The 22,894-nt window shown below is 46.8% G+C and overlaps 1 protein-coding gene across 3 annotated transcripts in view; it reads right to left on the reverse strand.

Annotated features, from left to right (window-relative positions):
- Positions 1-7,820, reverse strand: part of VASH2 (vasohibin 2) — a 44,650-nt gene extending 36,830 nt beyond the window's left edge. For all 3 annotated transcript variants that reach the window (XM_035111295.2, XM_035111293.2, XM_035111297.2), the window contains exon 1: positions 7,462-7,820. In XM_035111295.2, coding sequence (XP_034967186.2) covers positions 7,462-7,731 — 270 coding nt within the window. In that variant the 5' untranslated portion in view covers positions 7,732-7,820. The remainder of the gene's footprint in view (positions 1-7,461) is intronic.
- Between the last annotated feature and the right edge of the window lie 15,074 nt (positions 7,821-22,894).

The following is a 22,894-nucleotide window of genomic DNA, read 5'->3' on the forward strand; positions in this document are numbered from 1 at the left end:
CTTATTCAAGCAGGAAGGAGGCAGAGCTGAAATCACCTCAGAATGACAGTGTTCTGCTCACACCAGAGATCCGGTTATGGGGTGGCTCAAGCCCTGGGTCTTTTGCGGCCCCACATCTCTTGACTCTTCGCTTCCCTGCTTTTTACCATTATTTGTTTTTTATTTATATGGATAGCTATATTCGAGTACATTGAAAATGCAAGTACTGATATGGAAACAAGTACACAATAATTGCACAGTTTAGACAGGATACATCAAAATGCAAGTCAACTTTAAATAACAATGATTTGTATTATAACCCAGAATACCAATATCCATAGACAAAAATTTAAAAGGGGGGGAGCAAAGAAAAAGAAACCAACATACTCAATAAAGTTAATAGGGGGGAGGTACTGGTTGGGCCCTTTGATTTATAAATGTATACATTTATGATATTTTGTTGAAGAAGTATCATATTCCTATGTTCTCATCAAATTGCAAAAGGTGTCTTGTCCAACTAACCATCTCTCGGACTGCTGCTCCAAAGTTCTCTAAACATTTTCCATTCTTCCTCAAATGCTCTCTTAATTTAAAAAAAAATGCTTTGCCAACAGGATTACTGGCCTTCATCAATGCCAGGAAGACCCTAGCCACATACTCTCAAATTTGCACCAAGGCATACTCTCCATTTATGCAGATATATGGCTCCTGAGCCTCATGTCCCAACTGGCCAGCAGCACCACTGGTTTACACTAAGGAAGTTCATGCAGCCCGACCCTATGATTATCTAGGTGTCTAGGGCCTGGTAGATGTGGCAGGACTCCCACCATCCCCAGTCAATATGGCCAATGGTCACAGATGATAGGAGCTGGAGTCCAACCACATCAGGAGGGCCACAGATTCTTCACTCCTGGTTTATAGCAAGTGCATAAGTGACAGGAGCCAGCCAGCAATAAATCATATGGAGTAAGCAAAGTTAACTCTTTATTAAAAGCATAGTCTCCCAGGTCTAATGAGCACAGCAATTCTTCTTTGGTAAGTCTTGCCCCTATGAGGCAGTTGTGGAGACTGAGGATCCCCACCTTCCTACAACTGTCAAAGTCTCATCCTCTCCCAGGTCCGTCCCAAGCAATCTGAGACTACGCTGGCATGTCTGCTTCTGCTTCTCTCACTTCATGCCTCTCCTGGTCCTGGGAGACCAGGGAGGGGGAAGCGTCTTCACCACCCTGACTCATCTCTGCCTCTTGGCTCCCCTCATCCCTCTCTCCTGCTGCAGCTTCGAATTCAGAACTTCTCTTTACCTAAGACTCTCCCTTCTCACTGAGTCCTGTTACCTCTTCAGTTTCCTCCTCCCAGTTTGCCCCCTCTTCTCCCTCTGACCACTTCTCCCCTTTGGGGTTCCTCAGCCTCCCACCATTCCTCTCTCTTTCCAGCCAATTCATGACAATAAGATTGGGCAGAATGTACACATTCAGTGCCGCAAAGAACCAACTTCTCCAAGCTCAGTTTGGTCTTCATTCCAGCGTCAGGCCAGCTCTGCCAAATCAAGTACTGTAACTGTTTTCTTAGTTTGGCCTTGCAATGCACAGAAGACAGTTCCCCATCACTCAGCACTACTCCCTACACCATACTTTCCCCAGAATATTCACCACAGCTGTTTGTGGCACTGTCAAAGGGAGCTGGTTATGATGCTGCATGTCACTCTTCTGTGCCAGCAATCGGCAAGCGGGCATGGCCACATGCCTTCAACAGCCGGACTGCTGGCATATGTGACAGGAGCCAGTGACCAGATGTCTGAAACACAAACAAGCTTCCTTTGCCATGAGAATCTCATGCTTGGTTTATGAACAACTTCTTAAAGAAGTTCACCATTTAGAGCTGCATAACAGATTTACAAAAGAATGCCGAGCACCCGCTCTTAACAATCTGATGTCAGCAGTAAGGCATTCCAATACAGTGGTGCCTCGACTTACGAAGGCGATCCATTCCGTGGCGCTCTTTGTAAGTCGGGGTCTTCGGTTGTTGAAGCGCTCGTTTTGCGCATGCGCGAAGCACGATTTCGTAGCCGTAGAGCACACACGCGGCGAAAAGACTTCCGGGGTTGTCGACTTCGTAAGTCGAAACCTTCGGAAGTCGAAGCATTTGTATGTCGAGGTACCACTGTACTGTCGCAGCTGTGGATCGTGCCTCTTCCTAAAAATGGGACACCCGATTTCCAAAAATGTGAAATATTGCCCCAGCCCTTTGATGCTGCTGTTCTGTTCCCCCAGGATGCTAGATTTTGTTTAAGGAACTTATAACTTCTTTATTTGTGTTTATTGCATTTTGCATCCCATTCTCCAAGAAGCTTAAGGTGATATAGCATAGCTATATTTCCTCCTCCTCCTCCCCATTTTTCCCTCACAACAACCTTAGGAAGTAGGTTAGGCTGAAAGGTAATGATTGGCCCAAGGTCACCCAGTGAGCTTCATGGCCGAGTCGGTGTTTGAACCCTGGTCTCCCAGGTCCTATTCTGATGCTCTTTAACCATTACACCACACTGGCTCATTAAGGAAGAGAAGGTCACCTACTAGTCAGAGCAGACCAGGGCAGGGAACCTGAGGCCCTCCATATTTATTTTTGCTGGACTCCAACTCCCATGAGCCCCAGTCAGCAAGGGATGCTGGGAGCTGTAGGTGAACAACACCTAGAGCAGGCATCCCCAAACTGCAGCCCTCCAGATGTTTTGGCCTACAACTCCCATGATCCCTAGCTAACAGGACCAGTGGTCAGGGATGATGGGAATTGTAGTCCAAAACACCTGGAGGGCCAAAGTTTGGGGGTGCCTGACTAGAGGACCACAGGCACTCGACTGAATTCACCAGAGATGGAGTACTGGATCTTGACAGTGTAACAGATTTGTTTTTTCTCCCATCCCCCGGGGGCCAAGTTTGATGGTGGGCAACTGTGCCCACCTGTCAATCACCTGACATCACAATAAATACTCTGATCCGGGATGTGGCAGATTTCCAGGCATGGTGACGGAAGGGGTAAATTCCTGGTTTGCACTGGAATTGCCTTGCCCAGATGTGCACAGGATATTTAAAAATTAGTTTGCCACCCAGGGATCTACTGTAGGATCAGGCAGTCCAGTGGGTATCAGACCAGGCTTCCGATTTTTTATTTTATTTGTATAAAATAAAAAAAACAAATGGTCAGAGCAACTCTGTGGCACATAACAAAATGCCAACCTGTCCAGACAGACGACATGCTTGCTCACGACTGCTAAAACACAAGGGAGTTTAATAGGAAAGTCTCCTCAGGGCCCCACAGTATTTAGCCTTGCAGACATAACAGGTGGCTGGAAGGGCAGCTATCCCTGGAGAGTTTCCATCGCAAGTTGTCTCCGTCGCCAGCTGTTTCATCAATCAGCAGGCCAGCCGCAAGTCACATGGTGCAGAATTAGAATTCAGAATGGAAAAAGCTGAGGGAAGGAAGCATCTGCCTTGACTGCCTGCAAGAGCAACTGGGGCTCTGGGATGTTCATTGAAACCCAAATCCCGATTCCTTTCTGGCCAAAAGGAAATAGCGTGCCTCTGACACGCTAATAAGAAAATCATCACTAATTACAGATTTAATTTGGGTGGCATATGCCAGATTCCCATACGTTGCAATTTAGCACTTACTTTGAATAAGTCCGTTTACAAGGATTTCAATTGGATCTAGCAGCTGATGAATTAAAATGGAGGGATTGGAAATAGGGTTGCCAACCATCTTAAAAAACAAAACAAAAACCCAGCTCTTTCTTTCAACCCAGTGTTGCTCCTGTGCCTTTACTGGTTTGATTGTCATACATTTATAGCTGGTAATGCTTATCTGCATGATGCTTCACTCAATGCCCGTCAAGCTGCCGTGACAGGTACAAGAGAAAGCCAGGCCGGAGGTTTTTTTCTGGTCAGTTGGCAACCCTAATTATCACCCTCATTTTTCAAAGCAAAGGGGAATCCTGAAATAAATACACAACAGATTGTGGGCAGTATGGCTAAGGGACTATATTTTCATTTTTGTTATTTATTTAAGGCATTTATATGTGGCTTTATATTCAGAATTTCTAAGCTGTGTACATAGAATGTTAAAAAGAAATTGATTATACAAAGTATAAGATTAAAATTCAGTGTAGAAACGGGTAGAAACCACTTTAAAATCCCTGCTGCATTAGGAAAGTCTTTGTCAAGCTCCCCACATTGGGCAGATTCCTGCATTGGAGGGGGTTGGATAGATGACCTTCGTGGTTCCTTCCAACTCTACGGTTCTATGATTCTAAGTGCCCCAAATTCATTGGGGAGGGGCATGCATGGCATCAGAGGTGTAGGGCATTAGGTTTTCTTTGAGGACTAGTAAATATATCCTATGAGGGACCCAGGTGGCGCTGTGGTTAAACCACTGAGCCTAGGGCTTGCTGATCAGAAGGTCGGCGGTTCGAATCCCTGTGACGGGGTGAGCTCCCGTTGCTTGGTCCCAGCTCCTGCCAACCTAGCAGTTCGAAAGCACGTCAAAATGCAAGTAGATAAATAGGAACCGCTACAGCGGGAAGGTAAACGGCGTTTCCATGTGCTGCTCTGGTTTGCCAGAAGCGGCTTTGTCATGCTGGCCACATGACCTGGAAGCTATACACCGGCTCCCTCGGCCAATAATGCGAGATGAGCGCGCAGCCCCAGAGTCGGTCACGACTGGACCTAATGGTCAGGGGTCCCTTTACCTTTACCTTTAAATATATCCTACTTATTGGTAGAGTCATAATGCAATCATCTTATGTAAGCCTGTTGCATTTGATGTTAAAGGTAAAGGTAAAGGGACCCCTGACCATTAGGTCCAGTCGTGACCGACTCTGGGGTTGCGGCACTCATCTCGCTTTACTGGCCGAGGGAGCCGGCGTACAGCTTCCGGGTCATGTGGCCAGCATGACAAAACCGCTTCTGGCGAACCAGAGCAGCACACGGAAACACCGTTTATCTTCCCGCTGTAGCAGTACCTATTTATCCAAACTGCTTTCAAACTGCTAGGTGGGCAGGAGCTGGGACCAAGCAACGGGAGCTCACCCCATCACAGGGATTTGAACCACAGACCTTCTGATCAGCAAGCCCTAGGCTCTGTGGTTTAACCCACAGCGCCACCCGCAGCCCGCATTTGATGTTAGCTTACCCCAAGTAGACTGAAATGGACAGGACTAACTTAAGTCCATTAATTTCAATGGGTCTATTCTAAGGATAACTTAGTGTCTTGGGATGCAGCTTCTTGGAAAGCTGACAGCACAATCCTCTTCATGCACAATAGGGCTTACACCTAATTAAATGTGCATAGGATTGCAGTAGTGTCCAAATACAGCCCGTGTGGGTTAGTAGCGTCAGACAAGGACAGGCTTCCTCAACCTCAGCCCTCCAGATATTTTGAGACTACAATTCCCATCATCCCTGACCACTGGTCCTTCTAGCTAGGGATCATGGGAGTTGTAGGCCAAAAACATCTGGAGGGCCGAGGTTGAGGAAGCCTGGACTAGGACCTAGGAGACCAGGGTTCAAATGCCCACTCAGCCACGAAGCTCCCTGGGTGACCTTGGGCCCAGTCCCTGCCTCTCAGCCTAACCTACCTCGCAGGGTTGTTCTGGGGATTAAATGAGGAGAGGGGAAACCATGTGTGCCACTTTGAGCTCCTGGAAGAAAAAGGCGGGTTATAAATGTGATATATAAATAGATAATACCGCTTCCCAAACGTTACACGGAGTTCTTAACTAATTCTGAAGGAACTCCTGGAGGCCATTTGAATGCACTTCTCCAAAAAACTTATATCGCTGGGTATGTGTGGAGGACCTTGCATAGGGTTTAATCCATCTTGAAGTCCGTCATCCTTAGTGTTGCCATGACTGCAAGCCTCTTTGCTCACCAACGGCGCAATTTTGTTTCTCCTTTACATATTTTGAAGGTGTGGGCAGCCTCTGAAGATAACTGTAGCTCATTAGCAGAGCACGTCTGATAGAAAAGGGACCATAACTCATTGGTAGAGTCTATACTTTGCATGCAGAAGATCCCAAATTCAATCTCCAGCATTTCCAGTTCTGGGTTGTAGGAAAGACTCTGAGATCCTGGAGAGCCACAGCCAGTCAAGGTAGGCAAGACTAGCTCGATGATCTGGCCTAGGCAGCTTCTTGTAGTACTTGTAAGTGCACAGAACAAGCTTGGAGCAGCTGGTCAGAGTGAAACCATCCAAACTGCCTGGGTTTGAGGGTTTTTACAGACTTCTCATTGCATCGCATCAAATCCGAAATTCAACACAATCCTGAGCCGAGTGTCATTTTTCCTGCCAAACTGCAGCTGTTGTGCCACCTGTGATTTCGTTTCATCACAAGAGCTGTTAGCAGAGAGCTGCAAACTTTCACAACTGTTCATGGAGGGAAAGACGAGACCCGGCATTTCCAAATGCATGGAAAGTGATTCTCGTTGCTCAAAATTAAGTGCTTAGCATGGAAATGCCCAGATGACTGTCGCTGTTAACCACCTCTGGCCTCCGCTCTAATGTGCAACTACAAGCATTTCCTCCAGGGATGAAAATGAACAGCTGCTGGGCTGCGTTTATAGATGTCTCAAAGGTATACTAATGCAAGTATAACCAAGGCTGGGAATATTCTACACTACACCACAGTACTCCACGCATGCATACAAACTGGTACAAGCTTCTTCTTTTAAAGCAACTTACTAGTCCTCATGGTACAGGAAAGGCCTGGAAACGTAGGCACCTAGGCCAAGTCTCAAAGACCACAGGAGGCTGAGCAAGGCATGCTCTGGTCCCTAGGCAAGACTTCAGTGCCCTGTTTAGAGCTGGTGGGTTGTGTCAAATGTTAGACCTACTCAGAGCAGACCCATTGGAACGCATGAGCATAGTAATGTCCATTAATTTAATTGGGGTTTCTTTTTCCCATTTCCATGGCTACCTCACCCAATGCCTGGCTTCCTTACAGTTAATCCTTTGCTTGCAAAAGAAAGAGCTACCAACCCTCAATTAGCCTGAGGGATAGCTCAGTCAGTAGACCACGAGACTCTTAAATCTCAGGGTTGTGGGTTCGAGCCCCACGTTGGACAAAAAGATTCCTGCAATTCAGGGGGTTGGACTAGATGACCCTTGTGGTTCCTTCCAACTCTACCATTCTTTGAAACCCTCGCTGGGGAAAGCAGAAATGATTGTGCAAATGAGTAAATACACACACCCATGAGCTTGATTCACACACCTGGCCAGAGCAGAGTTGGTTAACCTTTGGCCCACCAGATGCCGCATGGGACTCCATGTCCCATCATCCCCCTGACCATCAACCATGTTGGCTGGGGCTGATGGGATTTGGAGCCCAACAACATTGGGAGATCTATAGACTAGCCACCTGTCTGGGCTAGAGAATCTGCGGACCCTTGCCGCAGAATAAAGCCCATGACAAAGGAAGCTGCAGTCATAACTTACTTTTGCAAGGTTGTCAGCATTCCTTATGGTCTCCACCATCTCTTTGCCCGACGGATGCACCTTTGCCACGTGGCCCCACATCCTCTCCCAGGTCTTCCCATCAATAGGGAAGCCACTTTTGTTGACGAGGAAAGCCACCCCTCCATCTTTGTCTTCCTCTTCCGAGCCCCCGCTGTTGGCAAAGCCAACCGTCCGGGCATGCGAGCTCCTCGAACGGCCCCCTTTGTCTCCTTTAGGGTGGCGGGAAACATTGGTGCTGGACCCCGTCATCGTTGAACCTTCAAAGGGACAAGAGGCACCTCTCCGGGGCAAAGCAGGAAGAGACGGACAGCTCAGTGTCCCAAACAGGTAGCACTCCCCATCCCCTCTTCCCCCACCCCCCAAGGAATCAGGTTGGCATGAAGTTGCTTGCTAACAGCAGCCAAGCAGATCACCGGAGGGTCTCTCCTCTTGCAGGCAGAATCTATTCGAAAATAACAACAGAAGGTGCAAGACAGCACATGTTAGTATCATGGTCAGACGAAACAGCCCGTTTCCCACTAGGAGAGCTACCAAGCGAGATGCATCAGGCAGAGGCTCCCGTTGTTCTCAGCCAGAAATGGGGAACAATGGAACAGCAATAATCAAAGCAGAGCCACTTACCGGATACACCTATGAAACAAAAGAGGAGGACCCTCAGATCCCCCTCTTCCTCAGCACCCCCCCCTCAGGTTCTCTCTCACCGGAGGGCGGCAGAAGGCAAGAGGGATCCTGATCTCCCTCTAAGGACACGCATCTACACATTTATACGCACACCCTGGAATAACCCTCTGGGAACTGTCACACAAAAGGAAGCGGGAGCCTGCTGCTGCAGAGGCTGGATCCCTCTCTTCCCGCATAACATTGTCCCGGGTGGTCATAAATCTGTCACCCCCACAGCGAGGCTGGATTCCGCCAGATCTCCCTGCTTTCTGTGTCTGGCTACCCGGCTCCGCGCCTGGATGGAGCCTGACTTGGGGCGGAGGGAAACGCTAAGGCCGTCGGAACGAGGATCCGGCAGAGCATCCCGGCGAGCCCCGCTGCCGTTCAGCAGTAGCAGCGGCGCGCTTCGTTCTTCCGGGGCTTGCATGCGGCAAACAGCCTCGGATGGTGCAGGTAGGAAGGCTGGGTGCATGCACGCATGCAGGCGAGCTGGCACCGGTCTCGGGATCCCGGGACCACTTGGAGAGGTGCAGGGACGAAGGCGGACCTGTCTGCTGCGACAACCGCAAGCCCTTTTTTAAAAGCAGACGGTTCCTCCCTCTCTCGGCCGCCAGGCGACCCCACCCATCCTCGGGCTCCCCTCCCTGCAAAACCCGGCCCGCCTCACCTGCTCGCGCAGCGATTCATTGCACCGGATCCTCTCCCGGCGGCTGCGGCTGATGCTGCCTCTGCAGCTGCCTCGGCCGCCCCGGCCTCAGCCCATGTTCCATGATCAAGTGTTGCTCTCTGACATGGAACCATGTTACCCGGCAGCCGCCGACGTTCCGAGCGCCCCCATTGGCCGCCGCAACAAAGAAGGGCGGTCCTCGCGGACCGGGGTAGCGGCGCGAGAAAGGCTGGCCGGGCTCCGATTGGCTGCCGCGCCGGGCGCCGAGCGAGGCCAGCCCGGGAAATCTGATCGCTCGTGCTGCGAGTCAGGCCTTGGTGTCATTTTAAAAAAAATTAAGCGGGGTTCTCCCAGCAGCTCCCCATTCAAAGTGAGTGTAAGGGTCTATAAAATGAGCTGATTTCAATCTGCTTTAGTAGGCTATTTTAACTTTAAAAAATGAATTATTATTTTTTAGTGCTTTCAGGAATGGTTGTGAATTTTCTTTTTTTATCTTTTGCAAACCGCTTTGGTGCTTCGTTTATGGGTTTTTTTCAAACAAGCAGTGTATAAATTTGATGATACGAATCCATTAAAGGAAAGGGATGGCGGCGGCGTGTCTTCTTGATTCGCTGCTGCGTATTCATAGCGATTCGAACAGCTCTGAAGGCATCGCTCCCCCCCTCCCCAGGATATTCCACAAGTAAAGCTGAGCGTTATTTATGACTCGCCCGTCTGAGCTCATAGCTGATTTCAGTAGCAGCTTCATGTACTGTACATACTATATATACTAATCACCAGGCAGATGATTAAACATAAACAAGAGTCACTGGCTATTCTTTCCTGGTGCCGTTCATGTTGCTGGTGGTTATTGCCTATAAATCCCTATGCAGCTTAGACAAAGCCGCTTGAAGGACTGTCTCTTCTTATTGCGGGGAAGGGCCCTCGCTCGTTGGACGAGCATCTGCTATGCCTGCAGGAGGCCTGGCCCCTAGTTCAATTTCTGACATCTCCAAGTAGGTCTAGGAGAGACCCTGGAGAGCTGCTGCCAGTCAGTGTAGACAATACTGAACTAGATGGATGGACCAATGGTCTGATTCCGCAGAAGGCAGCTTCTTGTGGCCCTATGCTTCCTACTGGAATTTGTCTATGCTTTAACATTAGCTGTTAACCCTCCCTTGTGTGTGCCATTGCTTAGTGAGGCGAGACTGGTGGCAATGCATGACGGGGCTTTTTCTGTGGTGGCCTCTTGTATGTGGAACTGCCTGCCCCAAGATGTTAAGTTACCTTCCTCTTTACCTGGGTTTCTCTGGCAATTGGAAATGTTACTTGTTAAACAAGCCGTTTTGGCTACCTGAATACGTTGTTGAGACTCCAAATCCCATCCACTATATGACTAGAGTCACCAGGGCCAATAGTCAGGGATTATGAGAACTGTTGTTCAGCAACATCGGGCAAGCACTAGGTTGGCTCCCTCTGCCTTACTGTATTGATTGTGAGCACTCTTCTTTGTGCACCAGGTGGTTGTTGTTTTTTCTTTCTTTCTTTCACTGCTGTTTATAGTTTTTATCATTTGTCTTTTAATAGCTTGATAGTTTGGTCTTCCTGTTTGCTTTTATATTTTGTGCCACATTGAGCAACTCCTGTGCAATGGGAAAGCAGAGTGTGTGTGTTTGTGTGTGTGTATTAATGGATAAAAATGATGTATGGGTATGGAAAGAACAAAAGATAACCCAGGTTCTGGAGAATGAAAGCTCAGCCTTTAACCTGACATTACAAGAGTGCACTTTGATCAATAGGAACACAAAGAAATATAACAAAAAGCATATATGTAGTCTCTTGCATGCTACATCTCCCAGGTCTGAGTTCTGGCATATTTCATTTTATAAATTAAGAACTGATCTCTAACATGAAACATGCCAAACTAAAAGGGTTCGTCCACACTTCTGCTTGTCCTGTGCCTAGAAACCTGATTGATGTTTGCTCCGATACAGCAGGAAAGATTGAGCTTCTCCGGGAGAAAGCAGTGAGACAAGCAGAAGTCTGGATGAACCCAAAGTCTATTCCTCCCTCTGACTGAATCCCCTACCCCCACCCCCACCCCCCAATCCCACCCCATATATGTGGGACCTACTTTATTTTAGAGAGTCTTAGGGTAAAAAGAAAGTGGTTGTTCTGTCTTCTGACTATAAACTTAAAATGTAACCGCTAAGATGTAATATGCCTGCAAAGTAGCCCAGTTGGATTTCCTTTCCTTTCACCCTGATGGGCAGCGGCATAATCTGGGGTTTACGAAAGTCCCATTATAGAGATCAGCAGATTTGATCCGTTAGACCTCAGATTCCCTTTTCATCTACCCCAGATGGCAGATGGGGAGGAGGGAGGTGAAAAATGAACATATATGCTAAACTCGACGAGCATGTCAAGAATGAAAGCTATTTGAATGCTAACTTTTCTTTTTTATATATACACCCCACAATAGACTTACTCAGGACTGAACGAGATTCCTCCCTGGTCAGGGCACCATCTGCATTCCAGGGGATTTGGGTGTGGGGAAGTAATCTTACAAACATTCTGATACGTGCCCATTTGTATGGGCAGAGCTGGCCTGACCATTAGTCAGAGTGAAGCATCTGCCTCAGACAGCTCATTTTAGGTATCATTAAAGGGCAGCAAATGGTTAATCATGTAAATTATTATGATGGCATTGTTACCATCAGAAAGAGAGAAACGTTCTTGTGAGACTTCCTGCCTCAGGTGCCAAAATCACCTGGGTAGTGTTTGGTACCTTTCACCTTGACAGAGGAAGGGGTGTGCCATTACGGTTCTTCCTCAGGCAGCAAAATGCCTTGGGCCAGCCCTGTGTCCAGGGGTGGCTGGTGGCGCCCTCTGGGACTTGTGGCATCAGAGGTGGATTTAGCAGAACATGACTGGTTCACCCCCTATTGGGCACTGAGCCAAGAGGGCACTGCAGAGCGCGTCACAACAAGGACGAACCATGGAAGGCTAGAGGCCAGGGGCCACTGAATTTTGGCGTCACACAGGGCACTGCTGGAATTTGAAAGCCCAAACTCCACCCCATAAGCCAGAGCCAATGACAGGCGGAGCCGACAGATCTAGCAGGCTCTTCTTATGCCCTTATGACTGGCATCTAATATTCCTAGGGAGCTTGGCCCATCCAGGAACCGCATGGTGTTTGCCAGGACTGATATTGCACCGCCCTGTTTTCTTGGATGCTTGAAGAGGAGCACTGGCACCTGAGCATGCATGGTTAGATCAAATAAACTATGCCGGGTGTAAGGGGGAGGGATTATAGAGAACCCTCCCCCCTCATCAGAAGCAGCCCATCTCGCAGCAGTCATGAGAGCGAGGGGTCTGAAGGGGTGAGTCAGGAAATGGAGAAGGAGTGCCACGAGTCTGGCAACATCAAAGAGCCCCTGTTCCATAGGCAGGAAGAGAGGGAGGCGGAAAGAGTGGACAGGAATAGGTCAGACAGAAGACCCGTCCCCCCGACGCCGGAATTGAGGAGGAGGAGGAGGAAAGGGAGGTGCTTCTCAGTTCCAAGGCTTTTATGCTGGTCCCGAACGCGGAGGGGGGCAGTGCAGGAATCTGACTCCAGCGGGTAGACATGAAATGAGCAATCCGTTACACTGTAAATAATGTGCACCAATAAAAACGTCTGAAAGACAAGCATGTGGAAGGTCGTTACTCAAGAGTAGTCACAACAACCCTGACACCAGGTTACATGATTGGTTAGGTCTCAGCCTCGGAGCAAGATCTTCGCGGCACAAGCCCTGAAACTGTATTTCTGCAGATGGAATTGGCAAGTGTAGCTTGTGGTGGCGTTTGATTGTTTGTTTGCAGATCTGCATAATGAAAGGTTTTAGTGCTACTGACTGCGTTAAGGTAACCCCAGAGCCCTACCGTAGCATTGTTGACTTGAAAAGACAACCTGCCTCTTTTGCTTCCAGTGGCGCAGTCAGGACAGGACTGTGGGGCAGAAACGGCAGGAGGCCTTGCCACATTTTGTAGTCAGTGAAGTTAAGCACATTAAAGAAGGGCTCCTCTCTTCAGTCTAATATTACGTAACTGCCTTGCACTGTAGGTATGAGCACACTTATTTTATGCTAATGCCACTCTGTGGCACTAAGTAATCCCCAGAGGAGCCAGCTCCCCTTCCGACTGTCTCCTTGGCTCGTGTTTCTCTCTCGGTGGAATTGCTGAACTCCATCATTAGCATGAGCAACCGGCAGACCATGGAGGTATTGTTTGAGGAGCTAAAGTAAACCAGCTGTGTGGGTTTGTGATGCCTGCAGAGTGTTTGGTTCCAGGAGAAAGAAGGGCATTCAGGAAGTGAACTGGAACAAAGATGCTTCTCTTTGCTGTGAATTTGTTGCGTGTTAAGGATTTTCGGCCCTGTTAACTCTTGGCTTCTGGGTGTGCTGACAACAAGCGAAACAGGGCTGGTTTCTGACTAGGTTTCCTAGGAAGCTGACTTAGTATCAACTTCATTGAACTTAGTATTGTCTACACTGCCTGGCAGTCTTTTCCAAACCCTACCTAGAGAGAGATGGATTCCTGCCTGGATTGAACTTTGGACCTCCTGTACGCAAAGCAGATGCTTTGTAGCTCTTCAGTTTCTCTGCACTGTCTGCCAGCATTCCCATTCCCTGAGCTGAAAGCGACAATGGCAGGTTGAAAGATGCTCAGTTCAGCTTTGCTGCTTCTATGGGACTTAAAGAGACATAGGTACATGCGTACAGGGAGTTGAAGCACATTTATATCAGCAGCCCTCCTACACCGCAAGGACGTGCTCTATGGAGAGATGGCTTCCAGTACCAGGCCTGTTGGCAGACCAAGTCTGCATTACAAAGATGTCTACTAACATGGCAGGAAGGCTGGCAACATCAACCCTGGCATGTGGGAATCCCTTGCAGATGGACCGCAATGCCTGGAGACAGGCAGTCAAGTTGTGTATCCAGAGTGAGTGACCAGAGGAGAAAAGGCCGCTTGGAGGAGCGCAGAGAGAAGAAACGCCATCGTGCATCTGCAGCAGCACAACTGGACGCCTTCATCTGCCCTAGATGCAACAAAACATGTCTCTCCTGTACCGGTCTCTACAGCCACAGCAGGCGCTGAAACCTTCCAACAGCTTGACTTCATCCCCAGAGGCACACTCCTCTGTTGGCTAAGGCCCTGTGGAACGCCCTCCCACCAGATGTCAAAGAGAAAAACAACTACCAGACTTTTAGAAGACATCTGAAGGCAGCCCTGTTTAGGGAAGCTTTTAATGTTTAATAGACTATTGCATTTTAATGTTCTATTCTGTTGGAAGCCGCCCAGAGTGGCTGGGGAGACTCAGCCAGATGGGCGGGGTATAAATAAATGGTGGCGGTTGTTGTCTTTCCTCAACCTTTGAATCTGTCTCCTTGGCTTGAGCTTTGTTTTTAAAACTGTAACATGCATTAATTTCGATTAAATGTCATTGTTTTCAACAACATAGCAACCAAAACACACCAGCCTAATGATAAGATATATACACCCAATAAGTGAAAACTAGGGTAATGAAAACAGAAGGCTGCATGGCCAAACTATCAGTGGTTTCCTCCGTTGACTAGATGACCTTGGATGTCTCCCCCAACTCTACTATTCTATCATTAATCAGCTCATTTTCTTTGTCCCATAAGACAGGCAGAATTCCTCCAACCAGAAAGAGTCTTTTCACTGGGGGAAGCACTCCTCACATCAGAGGAAGGGAACATTGAGATCCAACCTGAAGGCAGCCCTGTTTAGGGAAGCTTTTAATCTTTAAGAAACTAGTGTATTCTAATATTTCTGTTGGAAGCCGCCCAGAGTGGCTGGAGAAACCCAGCCAGATGGGCGGGGTATAAATAAATAAATTATTATTATTATTATTATTATTATTATTATTATTATTATTATTATTAATTAACCTAGAGTCAGGAACTCTGTGGCAGCCTCACAACAGACCCTTCTTCTCCAATGGAAGCCCTCTGGTCATGTCGTCATCTATCTACCCTGTTGGCATTCCCCATGTTGCATTGCAGCAGGAACTTGGAAACTCCAGCTTGGCTGTTTTCACCTGGAGGAACCCAAAACGGCTGTGGTTAAGCAGCACACCACATGTTTCCAGCCCAAGCCCTATTTTAGGTTCTGGGAGATGGAAAGAGCAGAGTAGCACACATACTTTGCACACTCCCTGGTGGGAGAAACAGTCGAGCCAAAAGACACCACTATTCACATCGCACCTCACTCCGTAGCTGCGTTTTTGTGAGAGATGACGGTATTACCACCACAATTATGTGGTTCCAGGAGAAACAACTTCCTTCTAACTTGTGCCCCTGAGGCTGTTTTCCCAATGCTCCGGTGTGATTTTGTGGTTTCTGCTTCAATCAGATTCTCCCTGCAGCTTTATTCCCAAGCGCAAGAAAAAACTGCCATGAAAGTGGTGGCCGGGTGATTTATCATAAGACTGGCTAGCGCCTGTGATGTCACTGATGCTGAAAGACACAATTCTTGAAATTTTCAAAGGGTGTAGGATATAAAATACATTTTAATAAGCTCTTCACTGGGTGAACAGTTTCTCTCTGTACAGCTCATGCAGCCCCCACCCTTTAAACACAAGACAGGAGTACTTGCTGGAGTCCCTTGCTAAAGGAGCAATCCTATACACCAGAAGCTGGTGTAAACTGAGCCAGTGTAAAGTTATACCAAATCCAGAACCAGTTCAGCAGTTGGGGCTTCTGCTGCTGCTCTGCCTAAGCCTGGCAGAGGGGAATCAAGCCTTTTAAATAGTGCTCAGTGCTGAGTTGTCAGGTCACATGGCCAAGCTGCACATGCTTCAGATCCAGCCCAAGTCCCGCTTCTCTGGTCCCACCCATGCCATGCCCCCATAATCTCCCTTTGGGGGGACTTACACTGCCTGAACCAGGAAGTATCCTGCTGAACTGCCAGGGGCAGACTTTGGTCTTTCAAATTTCAGCGGTGCCCTGTGCCAAAATTTGGCACAGTCCTCCTACTTCTTGCCTTCCATTCTGCTCAATTGTCATAGTTGTAACACCCTGTGTCATCCCCTGGGTTCAGCACCCAGTACAGCAGAATCGGTCGCACTGCCCTAAATCCGCCTCTGGAACTGAGGATCTACATCCTCAACAGCTTGTTCCAATGGTTCTTGCCAAAGATTGCCCCCTAAGTGAATAACTTTTTTTTTAAAGCCTCCTTTTGCTGGATTTGCCCTTTGTACACATTCCTTGCACTGACAGAACATTAGCACTGCTTTGAATACAACCCTGAGCATTTCCAAAAGATTTGTAGAAGCGAAGCGGAGACAGCGATCCTCTCGGTAGCAGAAGTATGCTTTCATGGGATGAAGTGAGCCACATAGTCTGCTTCTAGTCTGCAGATGTGAAATTTCATCTCCTCCCACTTGCTCTTCTCCATTGATGATCTGCTCTGGCAATTCCTCATTAACAAGGAGGTTTGCTGAAGGAGCGAAAATATCAAAGCAGCAGCGGAGCATTTCATTGGCGACTTTCATCTGAGGATCTCAAAGCACTTCACAAACACCCATCACCCATTATTAGTGTGGATGCAATGGGTGAGCCAGAGATGTGTAAAGCCCCATGGAATATCATTACATTTGCTGAAACTCTTCGTGGAAGTAAAAGGTGTGGGTGGATCACTTCACCATCCATGTAAGTACTTTGGTTTCAATTGCTAGCCTTTTACTATATGCATATATATCTAGTTTAGTAAACACTTGCTCTGTTTGGGATGCTTTTTTCCATCTGTAAAATGGGTATAACTATGACCTACTTCTCAGGGCTTTTTGTAAATAGATGATAAAAACTGGAAATAACTTTTCCTATTGTGAAACACTGGGATTTCACCTTTGATATGGCTTCAGTCTGAGTGAGGTTTCTTTGGGGGTGCATATTCGCATGGGGTGGGCGCAGCAAGGCTAGGTGCTGAGTGCAAAGGGGTTTCTCTGTACAGGAGCACCAGTAGATCTAATCTGTATGTAGAAAGGTCTTTCCCTCTGCAAATAGCCTTGTCTGGATTAATAGCACAAGTCCTAAATAAATGCTGCCACCTACTGAGTAAACTGCCAAAATCATTCTACTTCAGTTTGATTTACTGGGGGAAAGTTGCAACATACAGACTCAGACCAAACACCACAAAAAGTCAAGGTTATTATGCTCCTTGTGGCATCCTAGGCACCTATTCATTTGCACTCCCCCAAGTGGACCTCAAGTTTTGCTGAAGCTTGGTCCAGTCTATACGATTTTCTAGTTTCCACACATACACCACAGCCTAATAACCATGTGGACCGGAAAGCTTAGAATCAGCAAAACAGATTTGTCACCTATAAGGTCAAGAACTGATGTTATATCCAGAAGCTAGATGCTGGTGTCTCCCATCAGAGGTGATGGGTGCCTCAATGAAGTCCTGAATGGATGAACTCTCTGTACCATATATGTGATTTCATGTAATAATAATAATAATAATTAATAATAATAATAATAATTTATTTCTACCCCGCCCATCTGGCCACTCTGGGCTGCTCCCAAAAGAATATTAAAAACACGACAAAACATCAAACATTAAAAACTTCTCTAAACAGGGCTGCCTTCAGATGTCTTCTAAAAGTCAGAGAGTTGTTTTTGTCCTTGACATCTGATGGGAGGGCTTTCCACAGGGTGGGCGCCACTACTGAGAAGGCCCTCTGCCTGGTTCTAGCCTTTCCAACAAACTACTGCAGAAGAAGTATGCCGTGTCCCACACCAGAGGCAATACCCCTCCCCTAACACTCCATCAACCCTCCACCGAGACCATCTAGGAAAAGGAAAACTCTGGTCCTAAACCTCTGCTGCCTTGCAGGATATCTTTGGGAGAAGAAAAGGCTAAGGAGTAACCCTACACAAATCCAGAGTGGAGTCCCTAAGACTGTTGGATGGCAACTTATACAAGGCTACTTTGGCAACTCCTGCAGCTAAGCTGGCACCAAATGTATTGCTCTGTGAAACATACCCAAGCTTAGTACATAACACTCTGTTTCCTTTGGATCACATCAGCAAGGCCAAGAAGGGTGGTCTTGTTGTCTGGGCAGCCCAGGACCTCCAAACACACTGTCCAGGCTTGTGCCCCGTGGAGGTCACTTTCCTGCTGCTAGCTTGGCCGTTTGGCTTCACCCCGGAGGCACACTATCAAGACAGGAAGAGGCCAACAACCCCTTCCAAAGTTGTTTTCCAAAAATGCTTAACTACACTTCTTTTTTTTTACTAGAATTCGTTAGTATAATTAAGACAACATACATATGGATAATGGCTTAATTGGTTCTCAAAGAAGAATCCAGATTTCCAGGTTATGTCATGTTGCACTTTGAGCGCATAATTCAAGATGCGCAACCCATTAGCAATCCCAGATGAGAGTTTTGAAAAAAGGGAATTGAAATCAGCAGGAGAGGAAAGATTGCCCGGGGGGGGGGACAGTAGTTGTACACATCTTGCCAGTCATTGCATATCTAAATCGGCCACCCTACATTCTAAGGATTTTGTTGCTAATTTGGTTTAGTAATCCTTTCCAGGGCCTGGTATTTGAAGCATTTTCTTAGTGCTGAATAGACTAATCCAATGAATGTCCCACTGAGTTCAATGGGATTTACTCCTGGGTAAGTGTGCACAGGACTATGACCTACAGAAAACTTTTTCCTTTCTTTTTTTACATTCACCTATAGTCTCCAAAGTGTCAGGTGTGTGAGAGGTTTGAAGTGGCTATGAGAAATGGTCAGGAATCAGGGTGCCCAACCAATGATCCCACCTTTCCATCGAGGGGACTTAACACTAACCAAAGGCCATCCACTCAGTGCTTAACTGTGTAGCATGCTGAGTTTGCTAATATCACGAGACCTTTATTTATATACACGCTATATGCCAATCCTTGATCCTTTTATAGGATACGTCCTCATTTCATTATATGTTTTGTGGTTTTACAAGGAGTTGCCAGTCTTGTTCAGCAGCTCAGACCATGTCATGTTGTTTGCACTTGGGCTGCCTTCCAGCTTGGAGAGTGTTTCGAAGCCAGCTAGTAATTTAATTCGAAGCCAGCTAGTAATTTAATTCACTTACTGCTATGCAGTCACATATCTTGGGTCTTCAGTCCGTTGTTTGCTATTGGAGGCATGGAACCGATGCTCAAAGCTAACAGCAGAGGTCTCCCTCAGCTGAAACTTTAGCAATAGACAGTGATTTTGATGCAAACTCAGCCTTCACTAAAAAGTAAGAAAAATAACGGCCAGCTTTTTTACTAGAAAAGGGTGTTTAAAAAATAAAACTTTCAGGGATGGAGAAGGAAGGCAGGAAAAGATGAAGAAGAACCCTGCTGGATTGGGACCATTAGTATAAGTATACACACACCTCAATATAGGCTAGTACAAAAATGGATTACAGTATTAATACAATCAAAAAGACAATGATTTCCCCACCTCACTCTTCATTTGCTCGCTTGCAACCACCTCCATTATGAAGGTTATGAATCCAGACTTTAAATGAAAGCCTTGCTAGGATCAGCAACCCTGAAATGATGTTGTGATACTTTGGTCTTACAACTCTGTAGAAACAGTTACACCACTTTTTTGAGGTGTGAGGAGGGGGTGGGGAAAGCCTATTGGTATAATATTTACTTTCAGCCATACAAGTTAGTGGGGACCATTTGGTTCTATGGAAGGAAGTAGAGGGCGCTGTAACACTATTGGGGCAAGGGTAAAAATCTTTCCACCCCAGAACCTGCCCGCAATGTTCGGTGTCAGAAATTAGTTACATCTTCAAGGCGGTCCACCACGTCCTTCAAAGTCTGACCTGCTTATTATTTAATCTTAGGAGATATTTATAGCACAGGATTAGGAAATAAGATCGGGTGAGAAGACGGTACATCATGTTGATGACTAGCATATAGGAAACAAACCAGGTCATTGTGTACCTAAAACATAGCAGTAAGACCTTGCTGAATGACATGCTTAGCTGCAAAAAGAGGTTGTGCAAGAATGATGACTGTTTTACACACAGGGAGAGCTATCTGATGAGGGGAGGAGGTAGATATGCCTAGCAGCCAGCAATATTTTTAAAAAATCAGTGGATGTTCTCTAATTGTAGCAGAATTGTGCCAAACAGTGCCTGGTAGTTATAACAGCAGCAGTAGCCAGATTGGCTGCTCACTTGCAACTGAATAATTAGTGTAGCACCTATTCACTAGGAGATCTTGTTTATAGTCTCTCATGTTGTCCTGCCTGTGCCCACTCAAAACACTGAGAACTGTTAAGCAAGGGAGAAAACCACTTCCACTCTGAAATATTCATGGCATGTACAGTTGACTAGAACATGCAAGGCTTAAAATAATAATAATTGTGACTATTTTTTTAAAAAAAACCACTGTCAACTACACTGGTAGAGTTCATGGTTCAAGTCTGGATGAATCCTTCCTAATAATGAGTCAGAGTCAAGTTATAAATCAGTTTAGGCCCGGCAGTGGTGTCCAGGTTAGGTCCCCGAAAAGGACTTTGGACATGCCTGGGGGGAGTTAATTCTGCTGTCAGAATTCTAACCAGTTGGCATGATCGGGCAGCTAAATAGGTCACTATCCCCAAAGGTCAGGAACACGGGGAAGGGGAACAGCGAGTGACAGTAGGAATAAAGGGAGCCCTGAAGCAAATTAAACCAAGCCATAGAAGTGTCTTTATACTAAGGGTATATCAAGTTTCCTACTCAAACAGCTGTTTAGCCTCAGGGCCAGCTGAAACCCTAGTTGCAAGGTCAACATGACACAGCATAGAATATCTAGATCATTCCCTGGCTTCCTTGATCTCCTGAAGTAGTGAGGCAGAAATGTTTTGTCTGCAGGACCTGATGTTTGTATCCAGCAATGTCAGTGCTTAACTTACTGATATATGCCATCTGTTTCTATTTACCAAGGAGTGGGGTGGGGAGACAATGTTCATATTCCAAGTACAGAATAAAAAAAATACTTGGTGTTAATGACCACATAGTCCAAAATGCAAGCATAGCTACTTCATGGTGTTAAAAGAATACTGAGCCACAATTTTCTGTTTATTCTTATTTATTGAATTACTACCCCACACTTCCTCCCAAAGGACTCCCGGACAGCAAGCACATCAGCATTTCTCCACAGCCTTCATGAACCCGGATGCCTTGAACTACAATTCTCATCCACCTCAGTCAACGTGGCCATGCTAGCTGGAGCTGAGGGAAGCTGTATTTTTATTTATTTATTGTTATTCATCTGGAGGGCCCCAGGTCCGTGAAGGCTGTCTGGACATACAGTACTGTGTTTTAACTGTTTGTTGCATATTACCCACATCAAAAATGTACACACAATGTAGTTGAGAGGCTTGCTCTGAAGCTGGGTTTGCTTGGGTGGAAAATAAGGTTATGAAGACAAGATCTAGCAGAGAGCACTGGGGTCAACATCAGGTTCTTTGAGGATACACAACATGAGGAACTTGAACCAACATCTGATACAATGATTGCCATAGTAGATTCCAAGATTATAAATACATTGTGTTAAAGCTGTTCAAGTTTATACAGTAGTTATAGGAGATTCCAGAACATTCCTCCTTTCCCTGATAGGACCCAGCTCCACCGTCCATGCTTGTTGTGAAGGGTTCCCCCAAACCTCCAAAGCAGATTGGGGGGAGCACAGTGGCTGTGGGGTGAAGGGTTAAAAAATATATCCTGCCTCGCTTTCACCCACAGCAGTGCCCAATAAGCAGAGCTCCACACCATCCCCAATGTAGATGAAATTAGGGGGGGGGGAACTAACAAGGCAAAAATCTACCCACTTATACCTCAATGGATCACTCAGACATTGCACATTTGAGAAGGCCCAAACTTGAGAAAGTATGGATTCCACATAAGATAGTGAAAGGAAAATGAGTCCCTAAGAGGCCGTAATGGAGACCCTCAGTAGGAAGATTTTGGACCCACTATTTTGTTGAAAGGACTTCTCCCAGTACTTGAAAGCTGGCATGTTTTAGAGATGCTGAGTTTAACTATCCAACAGGTACAGGGCCGGCCCAATACATGTTGGCATCTGAGGTGAACCACAAAATGGTGCACACCTCCCTTCTAGGGAAGAAGGGATGAGTGAAGATCTATACCCAGGAACATGGAGGGAATAAAGATCAACATAGGGATCTACTGCCCCTGTGGATTCTGCCGCCTGAAGAATTTGCTTCATCTTGCCTCATCATAGCTGCCAAGTACCCCGTTTTTCCCGGGAAACCTCCGTATTTTCTTACTATTTCCCGCTGGTCTCCCGAATGGACTTATATCCCGTAAATCCCCCAGAAAGCAGCTCCTGCTGGCAGCCATGTTTCTGGTGCCGCTCTGGCCATGTATGGGCACTGGAAATCGGGCGGTGCCGGCATCGGAAGTTGCTTCTATGCATGTCCGGAAGTGCATAGAAGCGACTTCTGACACTGCAGACATTTTGGAAATGGGCACAGTGCACCGGAAGTCACTTCTACGCACTCCCGGACATAGGTAGAAGTGACTTCTGGCGCCACGGCCATTTTGGAAATGGGTGGAGCGGCACTGGAAGTTGCTTCTACGCGTGTCCGGAAATCGCGTAGAAGCGACTTCCAGTCCCGCGCCGCTTCTGGTCCCGGATTTTTCTATCCGGAACCTGGCAGCTATGTGCATCATGGGTGGGCCAGCCCTGAGCCAATAGAATCCTGCCAAGTAATCAAAGGAGAGGGGTCAGGCTTCCAAGAACCCTGAATTTCAAGCCAAGTAGCTTTATATTTGTTTTTCTCAAACAGAAGCAACCTAAGCTACATAAAAAAGTGGTTATGAACTAGAGGGGAACTTCAAAATTAGTTTCAGATACATTCTGGAGGTAAAAAGAAAAATCCCACTGAGCTAGTACAACCAGCTAAGCAGTTCTATGGATCCCAGCAAGAGAACTTAAACGCCAGTTTTTCTAAGCTCATAGATTTGCCCATAGATTCCCTTGTGAATTGAAATGATGCAAAATCATCCCATATTGCTAAGTATATAAGCAATGTAGCGC

This window comes from Zootoca vivipara, chromosome 3, assembly GCF_963506605.1.
Source record: "Zootoca vivipara chromosome 3, rZooViv1.1, whole genome shotgun sequence".
Taxonomy (NCBI): Eukaryota; Metazoa; Chordata; class Lepidosauria; order Squamata; family Lacertidae; genus Zootoca; species Zootoca vivipara.